General features: G+C 36.4%; 3 protein-coding genes and 1 non-coding gene across 6 annotated transcripts; all 4 read right to left on the bottom strand.

The window, feature by feature from the left end:
- Positions 1-131: 131 nt before the first annotated feature.
- On the bottom strand, positions 132-1678 carry AT5G46530 (AWPM-19-like family protein). The gene is made up of 4 exons (NM_124023.5): positions 1358-1678; positions 704-923; positions 517-562; positions 132-361 (listed from the first exon to the last, which is right to left on the bottom strand). Exons 1-4 carry the CDS (start codon positions 1482-1484, stop codon positions 281-283), a joined length of 474 nt encoding a protein of 157 aa, NP_199465.4. The 5' UTR covers positions 1485-1678; the 3' UTR covers positions 132-280.
- Positions 1679-4565: 2887 nt separating this feature from the next.
- Positions 4566-9444, bottom strand: AT5G46520 (Disease resistance protein (TIR-NBS-LRR class) family). Of its 2 annotated transcripts, none has more exons than NM_124022.3 (6): positions 8763-9303; positions 7551-8673; positions 7137-7436; positions 6627-7037; positions 5184-6380; positions 4566-5101 (listed from the first exon to the last, which is right to left on the bottom strand). In NM_124022.3, the coding sequence occupies exons 1-6, from the start codon at positions 9218-9220 to the stop codon at positions 5084-5086; spliced, it is 3507 nt and encodes a 1168-aa protein (NP_199464.2). In that variant the 5' UTR covers positions 9221-9303; the 3' UTR covers positions 4566-5083. The 2 variants fall into 2 exon arrangements, with proteins under 2 accessions (NP_199464.2, NP_001330914.1); NM_001344692.1 differs by having other exon boundaries at positions 4592-5101; positions 8763-9444.
- A 600-nt stretch (positions 9445-10044) lies between these two features.
- On the bottom strand, positions 10045-16826 carry AT5G46510 (Disease resistance protein (TIR-NBS-LRR class) family; the record flags this gene model as incomplete). Of its 2 annotated transcripts, NM_124021.2 has the most annotated exons (9): positions 10047-10362; positions 10535-10595; positions 11486-11619; positions 11715-11998; positions 12143-13766; positions 14013-14423; positions 14523-14822; positions 14937-16059; positions 16155-16609. In NM_124021.2, the coding sequence occupies 6 exons, from the start codon at positions 16607-16609 to the stop codon at positions 11850-11852; spliced, it is 4062 nt and encodes a 1353-aa protein (NP_199463.1). In that variant the 3' UTR covers positions 10047-10362; positions 10535-10595; positions 11486-11619; positions 11715-11849. The 2 variants fall into 2 exon arrangements, with proteins under 2 accessions (NP_001331309.1, NP_199463.1); NM_001344691.1 differs by having other exon boundaries at positions 10045-10595; positions 11715-13766; positions 16155-16826.
- AT5G06835 lies at positions 10698-10842 on the bottom strand. The gene has a single exon (NR_142951.1). It is a non-coding gene; the product is annotated as an other RNA (small nucleolar RNA).
- Positions 16827-17192: the final 366 nt, after the last annotated feature.

Genomic DNA, 17192 nt, shown 5'->3' with positions numbered 1-17192 from the left:
TACATAGATTGATGAAACGATTAGTAAAGAAAAGAGTAATACATGAACAAACCTAAAGGATTTTTCTACCAATTTCATTGGAAGTGTATTCTTAAAACATTATAATAGTATAATTATGTATATTGTAGTGAGACACAAAATATAAATGATAAAGGGTTCTAGTAGAAATCCAATCAAATAATCCAAACCACACAATTACATCTTAATAAACAAATCGGATAAGAATTTAAATTACAAAACAAAGAAAAAGAAGAAAAGAAAACAGTATGATTTCTTAGAATTATTTTCGAACGCCGTATATAGCAGCAATGTAGAGAAGTTGTGTTGCCGAAAGTATAATTAGAAATGCCTCCATTGTCCTCTGCCGAGAAATACAAAACGAATTCAATTAATTAAAGTTTGTAAAAAATAACTTATTTGGTTTTATTTTTAATTTAAATATTCATTGTATGTTTTTATCAATTTTTATGGTAACAAACTTTTACAATAAAATAGTACCATAAGAGGTTTACTCACCAGACGAGCATTTCTCATCCCAAGTTCAATTTCCTTGCAACCAAATCTACACAAGAACATTCAAGAAATGAAGGTTAATAACCACTAGATTGCTATGCTAAATTTGGTGTGAAAATTATATACGAATTTGATGAAATAATTAAAATGATTGAGTATTAAGTCAAAAGTGCTGTTTTAAAGTCTATACCCCATGGCTAAAAGTGTTAGCGACCAAGCAATAGTGGCGGCAGAGACAGCTGCCGGGAGACTAGTCGTTGTCCATGATTGGAGATGACTGATGCCGGAGATAACCGAGGCAGCTCCAGCAACTCCAGCAATTAAAGCAAACATAATGAAGAATCCGGTGGCCGCATTACCCATTGGAAAATGTATCGGCGAGAAATGAGCCGGAAGACTATAATCCGCACCTTGAATTTTATTATTGCAAGAAGGTAAAAATATTGAAATTTGGTTTATCATAATTATTCGGCTATATGGATGATTAAATAAAAAAAAAAGTTCGTTGGCAAAACAAATGGCTTGTAATAAATTCCTTTAGAAAAATTACTATTATATACAACATATGCTAATTAGAAAAATTACTATTATATTTATGAGTTTACAAAACTTTTGCTTCGTAAAGCACTCAATCACTGACGTATCATGCAAATTTAAAACGAGTTTAAAATTACTTGCATAAATACTGTTTTGCTTGTTATCAGACACTGAATTGGTGAAATAACTAAATAGAGTTCATATTAGCCGATACTAATTAAATCGATCAAGAACTTAATACCAATAGACAGGAAATTAAAAACTAGAGAACAATGGACCATGCATTAACAAAAAAAAAATCATATACCAATAAGGAAACCATGGTTGATAGCTTTGTTCATGGACCATGCGCCAATTCCAAGAACAATGGCATACATACAAAAGTTCAGGACTAAAAGAAAAGAGGCCACCGGTTTCATCTGATGTTCCACCATTTTTTCTTGGGTGTGAAATGACTTGATTAAGAGCTTATGTTTTTTTTCTTGTTAAAGCTTAAGAGCTTAGGGTTTATATAGGTTCAAGAGAGGTTAGAGTAATGGTGCTTTTCTTGGTTAAGGCTGTTTGGTTTTTCTTGATAAGGTCATTTTATTTTTTTTGTTTCCGCAGTTGTAAAGCTGAGTTGCTGTGGTTAACTTTTTCTGTCTCCATAGAATCCATATTTTGCTTCATTCATAGGGAACAATTAAATATTTGAAAAGTAATTAATATTAATTTAATAAAAACCGTTGGAAACTTCAAGATTCTTTGGTTCACTTAGTTTCTTTCGCATTTTTCTTGTTTTATATTGCTTTTAGATTTTCTTTTCTTTTGATACACGAATAAATATTCTATTCAGAAGTGTAAAATTTCAGAGACATTTTACAGATATCAAGACAAGTAAAAAAATAGAAAAAGAAACGTGTATAAGTAGTTGTTAGAGGAAAACAATGATGGATGTACCTTGTGGAGCAAGTCATATGATCCTAAGTTCTGTTAACCCGTCAGACACCTCTACACCTGGTAATTAAGGCTTCTTGATTTGAATTGAAACAGTTAGTGCAGGTGATAAATGACAACTTGGTGCAAGCATTATTGGTGTCTTTTGCTTCCTCAGGCAATTGAACTTCAGTCAATTGCTCAAAACCTGAGAAGGAAACCTCGTCAATATTATCGAGTTTGAAAATTATTGGTGAGATGCATAATTTCCTTAAAAATATGACATCTAATTTGACCGAGTGGTTTCCCAAGCATATAAGTTATGGACCATTTTGCTAGCCGTAGATTTATTAAATCTCCATAGTATTTTTGAAGTAATTTTTGTGGATGAGTTAAATAGTTTTCCGACACAAATGATACCCGACCCGATTAGAAATATTGTTCATAAAATTTGATTGGATCGGATTTTATTTAAACCGACTCTTCCACTGTTTTTTTGCCTAAAAGACGGATACAAATATTAACAAAAATGGATCATGTCCACTAATTATGTTTCTATATTTAATAAGAAAGATATTTAATAAATTTGGTTCTGATTTAAATTTATAATTCTTCTTTCCTCCTTGTTTGATTTTTTTTTTTACTTGTTTTAAATAATCATATAATAATTAAAGGTTAAAAAAATCTCAAAAAAATCTTCAATTTGGGCTTATTATAAAAGTCGAATCACGCAGCATATATATAACAAGATAACAAAAGAGTTTATGAGTGTGTCTTTTGATTTTCCTGCGATAAAAGAGTTTACTAGCAAACAAGACCTGAAAGTTTGACAAAACAAAATATGTTTCTTGGAAAGCAACCATCTAAATTCTGAAAAAGCAAAAGAATATTACTTTCTCATAGGATTAATATTTATTATCCGTAACAATACTTTTTGAATTTATGCATAATATTTTTAACTAGAGCAGGATGGTAGTCGTAGTTTTGATAATATCATACGTGTGTTTTTGGATTGCTGTAGCTAAAAGAGAGAAGAAATTGCTTGGAAGAAAAGGGATTGGAGTTAATATAATTATCTTCGTGGATTGTGGTCCATTCTCCTCCACTCACACTTTAATCATATGATGAAACATCTTTGATAAATTTCCAAATACAAACATAATTAAAATCCTATAGTATGATATATGCTTCTCCGGGAAAGTCAAAATGTTCTATTGAATGTGTTAGGCTTACTGTTTACATAAAACATAAAACTTTGGCTACTTATTCCATCATTTATGCTTCGTCTTTATCTTCGTCTTCATCTTCGTCTTCATCTTCTTCTTCTGTAGGCTTGTTAACTGTTCCAATGGAAGCGTGTTGAAGAAGGTACCCCTTTTTTTCTTACTCTGTTTCTTGTTTCTTGTGTTACAGGCTACAATTTTGCGTAGTATACAAGAAGTAGAACTGATACAAATATTCTGGACATGACTCTAAAAGACAGATTTTAAAAGTTCAACAATCAAATTATAGAAACTCCATTACTCATTTTGATATCACATAGGAAAGTAACAACAGAATATGGTTTATTCACTCTTGGGTCTTGGCCTTAATATGTTACATAGTTGCAGCTTCGTCTCTATATGCATAATCAGATTGGAAGCAAAATTGAAAATTATGCGATATCATTTCTTACATAGCTACAAAGCCATATAGCCAGAGCCGTCCCTAGGGATTTGGTTGCCACAAGCAAAAATATTTTATGGACCAACTAATTATCCCTCTACATTACCATGTTCAGAGAATCTTATACCAAATCCTTTTAATATGAAGTATCTGTTAGATGAAAGTTGTATATCAACATGACCGTAGTTGACTTCAGCTATAGAGGAGAATCCAGAGCCAAAAGAGTTTCAAACAACAGATTTCATCCAATCTCAGACAACAAATTTTTGAGAACAATTTTATTGACACTTTGTCCCTTAAATTTATTTACAAAATTCTTGTGAAGATGTGAGCTCATAATTCTCCACACCGTAGTTGAGGTGATCCTTGCTCGAGTTAGGAAAGGATTTATGGAGAAATAATCCTCAAACTGTAAGAAACAAGAAAATAAGTATAATGTGAGGATTCAGAAATTAAATTGTAATAGTAATGACATAAGCTCAAAACAAATGTGCAAGCTAAGAAAGAAACAGAGTACTTGAAAACAAATAAATGAATTCCATCTGCCAATTTTGAGAAATCTTCATTTTGTTAAAACCATTTGCGTGAATTCCATCAGTTTTTTTGTATCCACAACACGACTTGCATTTGAAACAATTGTGACGCTTTGTGTTAAAGATTATTCGGAACTAGACTAAGTTGGTTTATGGACTTTGAAAGATGCCTAAAAACTTTGCAGGTGTGGCTACAAAGCAAGTCAGTCGTTCGTTGTCTCTCCATAAACAAAAGAGAACTATTATACATCAAAAACTTAATTCAGGTCCACTTTAAAACTTTGTGCCTGACAGAAATTAAAGGAATCGTGATAGTAATGAAATAAGCTTATCACAAACGTGCAACCACAGAAAAGAAACAAAACATTTTAAAACATTCACATGAACATCAACATCTTCATCTGCCATTTGAGAAAATTATGTTCATTCAGCTTATTGTAATTAAAAACCAATGGCTTGAATTCCATCATGACTTGTTTTTGAAATAATACTAACAATCTAATTATCCCACAATTTATATAATATCAAAGTCTTTAACCAAACAGTGAACAACATTGATGGCTGTGAAATTGATCAACTGAATAAAAAGTCTATAACCAGATAATCAGAAATTCAAAAGTAACTTCGCACTCTTCAAAGTGTTCAGTCACATTGCCTATACCATCATCGTCACTATCCCCACGCTCTTCACTCTGATTACTCTCATTGCTTATATTACTGTCTTCGCACTCTTGAAAATGATCAGTCTCCCTGCCTATATCACTATTCTTATCCTCGCTCTTCGCTCTGATCAGTCTAATGGCATCCATCATTGTCTTCATCGGCCTCACAAACATGCTGCATAGTGTTTGGATTACCATGTCGGTTCTTCGATGATGACAGTCCTCTAAGTGTCGTATACCCCATCCGTTTAATATTACTCATATGAAGTGGTGTAGCTGCAAAAGAATCCAGTCGTCAATCATACAAAAAGAATGAGAGATGAATAGTCATTATGTTTAATTAATGCTTAATGCTTACCCGCATGCGCTTCTTGCTTCTCTCAGTCTCTACATTGTTATCTCCAGAGTCTTCACTATTTTCAATCTCATTAACAAGTCCTTGAACATGTGTATAATACCCCATATTGCCTTCTTCGGCTTGAGAAACATGTGGAAGAGTACTGTTTGGATTACCAAGTCGGTTCTCTGCTGATGAACCGGTCTCTAAGAGTCGTATACCCCATTCTTTTAAAACGACCGTAGATCTCCAATCTCCACTAGTTATATGAATATTTATATCCACATGATCATAGTTCAGTTGAGATAGAGGAACATTATCTTTGTATAGACGGATACGACAGTCAAATATACACAGATGAATACCCTTCTCAATTTCCATGAAATTATGTACCTCACCAAAGGAATCAAATTTGTTCCCAATTCTGCCTTTGAACCGACTATATACCCCGATATATACTCCATTGGAAGCACTTACCACTGCACAAACCCTAAATCTGAAGAATGGTTGAGAGAGTTGTGTGGGAAGTAGAGGGATGGGCAGAGAGGAAGACGTTCCAAATGGTTGAGAGTCAGATGTTCGGTAAGTGAAATATGATGGCACTTCTTCACCTGGCAATATCATGGAGTTGAAAATAATCGACTGTTGGTGAAGGACAGGTTCTCGATCCAGATTGACGCAATCCATGAAATTGACATTGAGGACGCAACTATCAGGAAGAGAAGAGGTGGTCTCCTCAGAAACTATGTCAGCATTGTCTGCCTTCATCATCTCCACCCCACTTGGATAGCAACTCAAATCAACTCTGGTCAATGCCCCGCAATTGGAAAAGCTAACTTCCCCAAGATGTTTGAGTTTAAAAATGTTTAGGGATACACATTTTAGCTCGCGGCAACCTTTCATAGTTAGCTTAGTGAGGTTAAAGAAGTTCTCGATCTGCCAAGGAACCTCTTCAATCCCAGTTTGGTCTAGATCGAGATATTTGATGTTGGTTGAGATATCAGGAAAGCGCTTCAACCGTGAGCATCCAAAGAGATTAAGGGAAACGAGAGATTCGAGGTTGATTCCGGTGGGTAGAGACTCCAGATTTCTGCAGTAACAAATGTCCAACCTCTCAAGGTTATTGAGATTCTGAAATGAGGACGAAAGCTCTACTAAATTTGGGATATTCCAGAGCTCCAAGAGGGTCAAAGTGGGAGACAGCATCGGCATGAAGGGCTGAACCAAATAAACAATTTAGAGATGTTAAACAAAAATCACCAATAATACAATTTACAGTTTGGGACTTTTCAATTAATTAATCTAAGCTAAAACAAATTCCATTACGAAACAAATTTGCATTTGTCATTTTGCATTCTTTGTTTGTTGATTGACTTGGTAATACTCAATGCAAGATTTACCTTTACACTTTGAAAAGAAAAACATATAATGGATTCTCATGATATTGGAGAGAACTACATATACCTTCACTCCTTGGCATTTATTCTCATCACTATCCGCTTTCCCCATGCTTAGCTCACGGACATTCTTGAAATACAAATTGGAAGGGTATTCTTCAATAGATGTTTCTGCCAGAATGAGATTTGAGATGTTGGTTGCGAATTCAGGAAAAGTCCTCAACTTCCAGCATTCATTGAAATTGAGGTAGTCCAGGGATTTGAGGTTGAAACCCGTAGGAAGAGTCTCCAATTCACCGCAGTATTCCATATTCAATTCCAACAGTTTATTGAGATTTCGTATAGAGGAAGGAAGCTCCACCAAACTCCAGCAATGTCCAAAGTCAAGTTTCTCAATGTTAGTGGCCTTTGAAAGATCTGGGATTTCTTTCAGGTATTTAGATGCCCACATATCCAATTCCTTTAGACATGTAAATGACTGTACTCAGACAAAAATAAACGCAGAGCTCAGTTGAAATTACACATCACGTCATTTAAAAACTACAATTAGCATTAACAATTTATTCTTAAACCTTACCATAGCTCCTTCCCACAGCTTCTCTAGCTTGCTGTCATGCATTTCGAGCTTGACGAGGTTTCGAAGAAAAGTATAAGGCATACATTTCAGTGGAAATCTATCCCAAATCAATTGTTTGGGTTGAACGGAATAATAGTTTATTTTTTCCGGTAAATGCACTTTGACTTCTTCTTCTATAAAAGTCTTCGAGGAAATATCCAAGAAAAGGAGATTACCCATCCCTTTGAAGGCATTCTCATGTACACAAAACTCACTAACCTTACTTGTATCCAATGATATTCCTAGCACCTTTCGAGTACCCTGAAAAATATGATATTAGTGAGATAGAGACAAAACCATACAATTCATGATTCATCAAATGGCACTTTCTTAACCTCGTATACTGAAAGTAGCACAACTAAAAAAAAGACTTACAATGCCTTCACTGAGTACAGTACGACTATCGTTTGAATCCACCAGAAATTCTCGTTCTCCTGGGTTGTCAGTGGACTGTGAGCGTACAATATTTCTACCCGTTTCTTGTAGCAAACGGTGCATCTCCACATGATCATTTCTGACATGAATAAGGGACTTATCAACTAGGTTTTCCAGTGCAATATTTACATCTAAGCCACTATCTGCGAGCAACAATTCAATGTCTCTGACTTTGACGTGATTGAAAAGACATGCGATAAGACGGAATAACGCTTGATCTTTTACGTTGCCTATCGCATCATAGCTGACTTTCAATGTCTCCTCAATATTGCCATCTAGATCATTTTGAAGCCTTGGCAACATCTTCACCCAGTACTCCTTTTTTCTCCCTCGTAGAGCTGAACCAAAAACAGTAAGACCCAAAGGAAGACTACCAGCAAGCCATGCAATTTCAACTACGAGCTCCTCAAAACCTTCAGGTGGAGAGTTTTCCCCGAAAGCAGACTGACAAAACATCTCTTGAGCGCGCTCTTTAGAAGGGAGACTAACTTCGTAAATATGATCAATTCCATGGGCCCTTAAGAATTGCTTATTATTGGTAATCACTATGATCCTGCTCCCACATCCAAACCAATTAGTTTTACCCACCAATGAATCTAGTACCACTAGATCATCCAAATCATCAATGATGATGAGAGTTTTCTGGTGCTTTAGCCTCTCTCCCAGTGCACCTAAATGATCAATCTTTATGTCTTTTTTCCCCAAAATTTCCGATAGGAAACATCCTTGCAAGTGCAACTTCATGTTCGGGTCGTCCGGATTGGCGCCCTTGTAAGTTTCTCTACTCTTATATACAAAAGCTCTGTCTATGAATTTGCTAACTGGGAAATGCCGAGAAAGTTGGTTAAACAGAGCTCTTGCAATGGTAGTCTTACCAATCCCCGAGGAACCCCATATACCAACCATTCTCACTTCCTCAGCTTCCAATTTCAACAATACACTCATATTTGCAATATGATCTTCAATGCCAATAGAGTTCTCAGCAGAATCCGTGGATGAAGTTAAAAGCAGTTTAGCCAAAACATCATTGGCTATTTCTTCAATCATTTTTGCTTCGTCATCCCTAATAAGGTGAAAGATAATTTAAGAAATATGAAACAACAATTTTATTTCAAGATGTATCTAATAATGAATTTGGTATAAAAATCATACCATTTGGCAGAATCAAATCCAAGCATATTAGCTACATCAGTCAACGCTTTCTTCCATTGATTTTTCACTTCCTCTGTTTGTCTCTTGCAAGTCTTTTCAAAGATACTTCCAAATTCACCGATTTGATACCTCACTTGGGAAGGATCCACACCGTAGAAAACCGGTATGATAATTTTATCATTGCAGTTCACAATCTCCAGCAACTCGTTAAGACACCAGCTCGACGAAGCGTAGTTTTTGGAGAAAACGACCACTGCGATTCTGGAGTCCTTGATCGCTTGTTCAAGATCGGGCCAAAGAGAGTGGCTTCTCTCGATCTCATTGTCTCTGAAAGCAGAGATCAGTTTCCGATCAAGCTCTTTGAGAAAGTGGCTACGGAATGTTACGCGGACGTCTTTCCCACTGAAGCTCAAGAAAACATCATAAACCCAATTGCGAGAAGAAGATGAAGAAGCCATAGAGAGAGTTAGAAGGAGGAAACTAGAAACGAAGACTTTGGAGATTGAGATTTTAAGAAGAGAAATAGAGGACAAGTAGTGAGTCTGTCTTGGTGGATATAAAACATTTAACATAACAGCTGAGAGGTAACTTGGCCATACAAGTTTTCACAATTATTTCTTAGACTTTTACTTGGCGGAAGTTTCCTCTTTGTTGACTCAATCGTCATAACCATATTTCATAGCCTCTTGTCTTTACTACTGTATATCATTCATTTACAAATTCTTAATAAAGATGTACAATACGAAGTTGCAAAACTTTTTACAAATTCTTAATAAGGATACAAGTTTTCGAAATTACCAAGCAATTCCACAGTAACAGTGAAAAGTGAAGCAACGTAATCATTATCCTACTGGCCACTGTTAAATCAGGAAACTGTGAACGAAGGAACGAGCAACAAAACATCAAAGAGTTTGATAAATATCTAAGGAGACTTTTTGGTCTTTTTAGGAGACTTGGTAGTTGGTAACATCTTAAAGCCTATGATATTTGAAAGAATTTGGGAGAATATCTATCACGAATTTTTAAAAAATGTAAATTACTTAAAGTCAGACACATCATCGTGCTTGACATAAAGAATAAGACGACATTGTCAACATTTTAGGTAGGGGAGGCAAGGCATTGAGTGGTGCGAAATTGTGCATAATATTTGTTTAATTTTCTTCCGAGTCTTTTGAAGTTTTGTGGTCAAGTCCACAAAAAACAATAAAAATACTGTGGAGGAAAACCAAATTTCTTTTAAAAAAAATCTAGTGTTAGCTTAGGACTTAGTTAAACACATGAGTTGGAAACAAAATAAAAGACTTATTAGTTCAAAATATTTAATTGTAAGATTCTCAATTCTCATATATAGACATGGTCTCAAAAGAAACAGAAAAAAGGGACAAATTGGACAATAATGGGTGTCACCATGTATATCTAAATATAGAAAGAAAAGAAAAATTAACCAATCAAATAAGAAGAACCTCTTCCAATTGATCTCCATTCTCCTCTTTTTTCGTCAGCCTGCAAAACTTTTGCAATGCGTCGTCTTTCCACCACCTAACGTGAGCCGATTAAGACTTGGCGATTTCTTCAATCATGCTTGCTTCATTATATATCCCTAATAAGAAAAAAGACCAATTCACAAACATTAGCAATTGCACCACTGTTGTCATACACCTTAACGAAAGTTTCCTCTTTTCTGCTGGATCTTGACTTAATCATCTCTTTTAGATTTGGACTTAATCGCCACCACTCAAGTAAAAACCATGTCCATAGCCTCTTATTCTTACATTAATATCTTGTCAGATCCGTAACCAACATTGGTCATCAAAGTGACTTCCTCCAGCTTTCCTGAACAATAACAATTGCAAGACAAAAGAATCATCAGAGAATGAAAGTTAAGCATATCATTAGAGAATCAAAACAAGCTTTCAAACGAATGACATAGGTGAGAAATGTCAACAGGGTTAAAGTAACAGTAAGCTTATCAAATCAAAAGCTAACTGTGTCGCAAGACCTGTAGGAGATTCACTTTCTGCCCATGTAAAAACGAAGTAACCAGAAACAGAATTTTGATTACCAGATACCACAGGGCATTGTCTAGATGCAAATTTTCATGTTCCTAACGAAGTTTGAAACAATCTAGAAAGCCTCAGACCTTTTTCAACTAGTGGAGAGTGAAATCCGAAAACGAATAAAAGAAAACTCAATTCAGGTACACTGTAAAACTTTGTTCCAGACAGCAAATTCTTGTGAACACAAATAACACAAATAGTTCTTCAGAAATTAAATCGTTATAGTAATGAAATAAGCTTATCACAAACGTGCAACCTAAGAAAAAAAACAAAAAATTATAAAACATTGACATGAACAGTACCATCTTCATCTGCCATTTGAGACAATTCCATTCCTTCAGCTTTATAATCTAATTAAAAACCAGTGGCTTGAATTCCATCAATTTTTGTAACTACATCACGACTTTTTTTTGAAATATATGCCTCATAATACTAGCACACATGTATCTAATTATCCCATAATAGATAATATCAAAGTCTTTAACCAAGCAGTGAACAACATTGATGGCTGTGAAATTTATCAATTGAATACAGCCAAATATCTATATAATAAAAAGTCTATAACCAGACAATCAGAAATTCAAAAGCATGCTACTATATATATGCTCTGTATTTACAATTGATGTGGAACTAAAATGAAATGGTTTATGAGTTTTTTTGGGTCACCTGAAAATGTCTGTCTAGCTAGGGAGACAATGAGGAATCTTGGGCTCTTCTTGTTGTTCCATAGAACCGGCAGCAAAACTACTCATTCCATCACCACAAAAGTATCTCAAAGATTCATTTCTTTTTCACATAATCTGCAAGCAAAAGAAAACAACTCAGTGATTTATAATATTAAAGATCCTGACGGCGAGATATCTGTTATTCTGTTCAGTTCTTGATTAATACTTACCTGCCATTGTGTACTGGTTCTCTCTGTCTCTACTCTCTTCATTGTATTCAATCTCATTAGTCACTCTGATCAATCTCATTGCCTATATCACTATCTTCGCACTCTTCAAAGTGATCAGTCTCACTGCCACTATCACTATTCATCACTGTCTCCTCGCTCTTCACTCTGATCAATCCCAATGCATATACCACCAGTATCGTCCATGTCTTCACATTCTTCACTCTGATCAATCTCATGGCCTATATCACTATTTCCACACTCTTCAAACTGATCAGTCTCACTGTCTATACCAATATCATCACTCTGTATCCACGCTCTTCACTCTGATCAGTCTCATAGCCTATCTCAATGTCTTGAGCCTCTTGGAACTTTTGGCACTCTCACCGTTTCACTGTCTTCACGAACATGCTACAGAGTATTTAGATAACCAAGTTGGTTCTCGGATGATGAACAGTCCTCGATGAGGCGTATACCCCATACTATTAATCTGACCGTAGAGTCACTTCTATACCTTAAATGAAGCTGTATATCCACGCGATCATAGTTCATTTCAGCTGGAGAAGCATTACCTTGGTATAGAGGGAAAGAGCACTCATATATGTCAAGGTGGTTACCATTCTCAGCTTTATAAAGCCTACGTGGTTGATTCTCAAATCCATCTTTGAATCGACAAGAAATATGGGTGACAAAATATGAAAACTGACCAGAAGATTTGCAACCAACCACTGCGAAAGCTTTAAATCTGAAGAACGGTTGCGAGGGAGAGGTGTGAGGTAGAGGTATGTTGGTTAGAGAGGTTCCAGTAGTGCGATGAGTGAAATATGAAATCATTTCTTTTCCTGACATCCTAGAGAACATGGAATCAGCTGATCGTTGCAGAAGGATAACGTCTTCATTCTGTTTACTGCTTGTCTCCGTCACTACATCACCTCTATCACCTTGTTCAGTCCCATTAACCAAATTTTCTTCATCCTCTACACAAACATGTGGAAGAGTACTGTTTGGATTACCAAGTCGGTTCTCCGCTGATGAACAGTCCTCTAAGAGTCGTATACCCCATTCTTTTAAAACGACCGTAGATCTCCAATCTCCACTAGTTATATGAATATTTATATCCACATGATCATAGTTCAGTTGAGATAGAGGAACATTATCTTTGTATAGACGGATACGACAGTCAAATATACACAGATGAATACCCTTCTCAATTTCCATGAATTTATGTAGCTCACCAAAGGAATCAAATTTGTTCCCAATTCTGCCTTTGAACCGACTATATACCCCGATATATACTCCATTGGAAGCACTTACCACTGCACAAACCCTAAATCTGAAGAATGGTTGAGAGAGTTGTGTGGGAAGTAGAGGGATGGGCAGAGAGGAAGACGTTCCAAATGGTTGAGAGTCAGATGTTCGGTAAGTGAAATATGATGGCACTTCTTCACCTGGCAATATCATGGAGTTGAAAATAATCGACTGTTGGTGAAGGACAGGTTCTCGATCCAGATTGACGCAATCCATGAAATTGACATTGAGGACGCAACTATCAGGAAGAGAAGAGGTGGTCTCCTCAGAAACTATGTCAGCATTGTCTGCCTTCATCATCTCCACCCCACTTGGATAGCAACTCAAATCAACTCTGGTCAATGCCCCGCAATTGGAAAAGCTAACTTCCCCAAGATGTTTGAGTTTAAAAATGTTTAGGGATACACATTTTAGCTCGCGGCAACCTTTCATAGTTAGCTTAGTGAGGTTAAAGAAGTTCTCGATCTGCCAAGGAACCTCTTCAATCCCAGTTTGGTCTAGATCGAGATATTTGATGTTGGTTGAGATATCAGGAAAGCGCTTCAACCGTGAGCATCCAAAGAGATTAAGGGAAACGAGAGATTCGAGGTTGATTCCGGTGGGTAGAGACTCCAGATTTCTGCAGTAACAAATGTCCAACCTCTCAAGGTTATTGAGATTCTGAAATGAGGACGAAAGCTCTACTAAATTTGGGATATTCCAGAGCTCCAAGAGGGTCAAAGTGGGAGACAGCATCGGCATGAAGGGCTGAACCAAATAAACAATTTAGAGATGTTAAACAAAAATCACCAATAATACAATTTACAGTTTGGGACTTTTCAATTAATTAATCTAAGCTAAAACAAATTCCATTACGAAACAAATTTGCATTTGTCATTTTGCATTCTTTGTTTGTTGATTGACTTGGTAATACTCAATGCAAGATTTACCTTTACACTTTGAAAAGAAAAACATATAATGGATTCTCATGATATTGGAGAGAACTACATATACCTTCACTCCTTGGCATTTATTCTCATCACTATCCGCTTTCCCCATGCTTAGCTCACGGACATTCTTGAAATACAAATTGGAAGGGTATTCTTCAATAGATGTTTCTGCCAGAATGAGATTTGAGATGTTGGTTGCGAATTCAGGAAAAGTCCTCAACTTCCAGCATTCATTGAAATTGAGGTAGTCCAGGGATTTGAGGTTGAAACCCGTAGGAAGAGTCTCCAATTCACCGCAGTATTCCATATTCAATTCCAACAGTTTATTGAGATTTCGTATAGAGGAAGGAAGCTCCACCAAACTCCAGCAATGTCCAAAGTCAAGTTTCTCAATGTTAGTGGCCTTTGAAAGATCTGGGATTTCTTTCAGGTATTTAGATGCCCACATATCCAATTCCTTTAGACATGTAAATGACTGTACTCAGACAAAAATAAACGCAGAGCTCAGTTGAAATTACACATCACGTCATTTAAAAACTACAATTAGCATTAACAATTTATTCTTAAACCTTACCATAGCTCCTTCCCACAGCTTCTCTAGCTTGCTGTCATGCATTTCGAGCTTGACGAGGTTTCGAAGAAAAGTATAAGGCATACATTTCAGTGGAAATCTATCCCAAATCAATTGTTTGGGTTGAACGGAATAATAGTTTATTTTTTCCGGTAAATGCACTTTGACTTCTTCTTCTATAAAAGTCTTCGAGGAAATATCCAAGAAAAGGAGATTACCCATCCCTTTGAAGGCATTCTCATGTACACAAAACTCACTAACCTTACTTGTATCCAATGATATTCCTAGCACCTTTCGAGTACCCTGAAAAATATGATATTAGTGAGATAGAGACAAAACCATACAATTCATGATTCATCAAATGGCACTTTCTTAACCTCGTATACTGAAAGTAGCACAACTAAAAAAAAGACTTACAATGCCTTCACTGAGTACAGTACGACTATCGTTTGAATCCACCAGAAATTCTCGTTCTCCTGGGTTGTCAGTGGACTGTGAGCGTACAATATTTCTACCCGTTTCTTGTAGCAAACGGTGCATCTCCACATGATCATTTCTGACATGAATAAGGGACTTATCAACTAGGTTTTCCAGTGCAATATTTACATCTAAGCCACTATCTGCGAGCAACAATTCAATGTCTCTGACTTTGACGTGATTGAAAAGACATGCGATAAGACGGAATAACGCTTGATCTTTTACGTTGCCTATCGCATCATAGCTGACTTTCAATGTCTCCTCAATATTGCCATCTAGATCATTTTGAAGCCTTGGCAACATCTTCACCCAGTACTCCTTTTTTCTTCCTCGTAGAGCTGAACCAAAAACAGTAAGACCCAAAGGAAGACTACCAGCAAGCCATGCAATTTCAACTACGAGCTCCTCAAAACCTTCAGGTGGAGAGTTTTCCCCGAAAGCAGACTGACAAAACATCTCTTGAGCGCGCTCTTTAGAAGGGAGACTAACTTCGTAAATATGATCAATTCCATGGGCCCTTAAGAATTGCTTATTATTGGTAATCACTATGATCCTGCTCCCACATCCAAACCAATTAGTTTTACCCACCAATGAATCTAGTACCACTAGATCATCCAAATCATCAATGATGATGAGAGTTTTCTGGTGCTTTAGCCTCTCTCCCAGTGCACCTAAATGATCAATCTTTATGTCTTTTTTCCCCAAAATTTCCGATAGGAAACATCCTTGCAAGTGCAACTTCATGTTCGGGTCGTCCGGATTGGCGCCCTTGTAAGTTTCTCTACTCTTATATACAAAAGCTCTGTCTATGAATTTGCTAACTGGGAAATGCCGAGAAAGTTGGTTAAACAGAGCTCTTGCAATGGTAGTCTTACCAATCCCCGAGGAACCCCATATACCAACCATTCTCACTTCCTCAGCTTCCAATTGCAACAAGACACTCATATTTGCAATATGATCTTCAATGCCAATAGAGTTCTCAGCAGAATCCGTGGATGAAGTTGAAAGCAGTTTACCCGAAACATCATTGGCTATTTCTTCAATCATTTTTGCTTCGTCATCCCTAACAAGGAGAAAACGATGATTATTTACCCAAACAAGAAACTACGCTCATTCACGATAAATGAAATCACAAATTACTGATGTATAGAAGCATACCAGGTCACAGAATCAAACCCAGCGAGATTTGCGACATCAGTCAACGCTTTCTCCCATTGAATTTTCTCTTCCTCTGTATTTCTCCCGCAAGTCTCTTCAAAGTTCTTTCCAAAGTCACCGTCTTGATGCCTCACATGGGAAGGATCCAAACAGTAGAAAATAGGAATCACCATTTGACCAAACTCTTCCTTACATTTCACAATCTCCAACAGCTCATTAAGGCACCAGCTTGAAGAGGCGTAGTTCTTTGAGAACACGACCAGAGCAATTCTAGAATCCCTAATCGCCTGTTTAAGCATGGGATCGAGTGATTGGCTTCTCTCCATGTTTTGGTCTCTGAAAGAATTGACGGATTTATGCAGCCCCTTGAGCAAGTGGCTGAGGAAATTCCGACGGACATCTGTTCCGCTGAAGCTCGGGAAGACATCATAAACCCAATTCCGAGAAGAAGCCATATAGAGAAAAGGAATGTAATTTTGAGAAGAACAACTTAAGACCTGGTGATACTGAGAATGCAATCAGAAGAAAAGTGAAGAAGCGTTGCCGTCGTCGTTAAGAAACCCTAAATTTGCAGGCAGCACTAGCATAGTGTGGTTTTTTTTTTTTTTTTTTTTTTGTGCGAAAGCATAGTGTGGTTTAGTAGCAATTTCTCAGACTTTTCTTATATGCAACTTGACAGAACATTTACTATTTGTTGACTTTGGTCACTCAATACTAGTCTTTGTACTTTTTGACTGATGCGGTTCCCCAAGTCTTCTTCACGCGTTAATCGTCAATTCTTTGTCTTTAGATTTTTGAATCGTCGTTATATCCAACAAGGACATTTTTGTGTGTGTGTTAATGAGCTAATAATACCACCAACGTCAAAGATAGACTGGTTTTGTAGCTAAATTTGAGAAATTACAATTTTAGAGTAAGAAGACATATATTATTGAATAAGATGACTTGCTTTTGTAACAGACTGAAAACAAAAGAAAAAATTGAAATATAAGCCCAATGGGCTCGAAACTTTAGCTCTCAATTTCATCGTATAGTCCA

Source organism: Arabidopsis thaliana, chromosome 5 (genome assembly GCF_000001735.4).
Source record: "Arabidopsis thaliana chromosome 5, partial sequence".
Classification (NCBI taxonomy): domain Eukaryota; kingdom Viridiplantae; phylum Streptophyta; class Magnoliopsida; order Brassicales; family Brassicaceae; genus Arabidopsis; species Arabidopsis thaliana.
The sequence above is the reverse complement of the archived record's forward strand: the minus strand, read 5'-3'. Positions and strand labels throughout refer to the sequence as shown.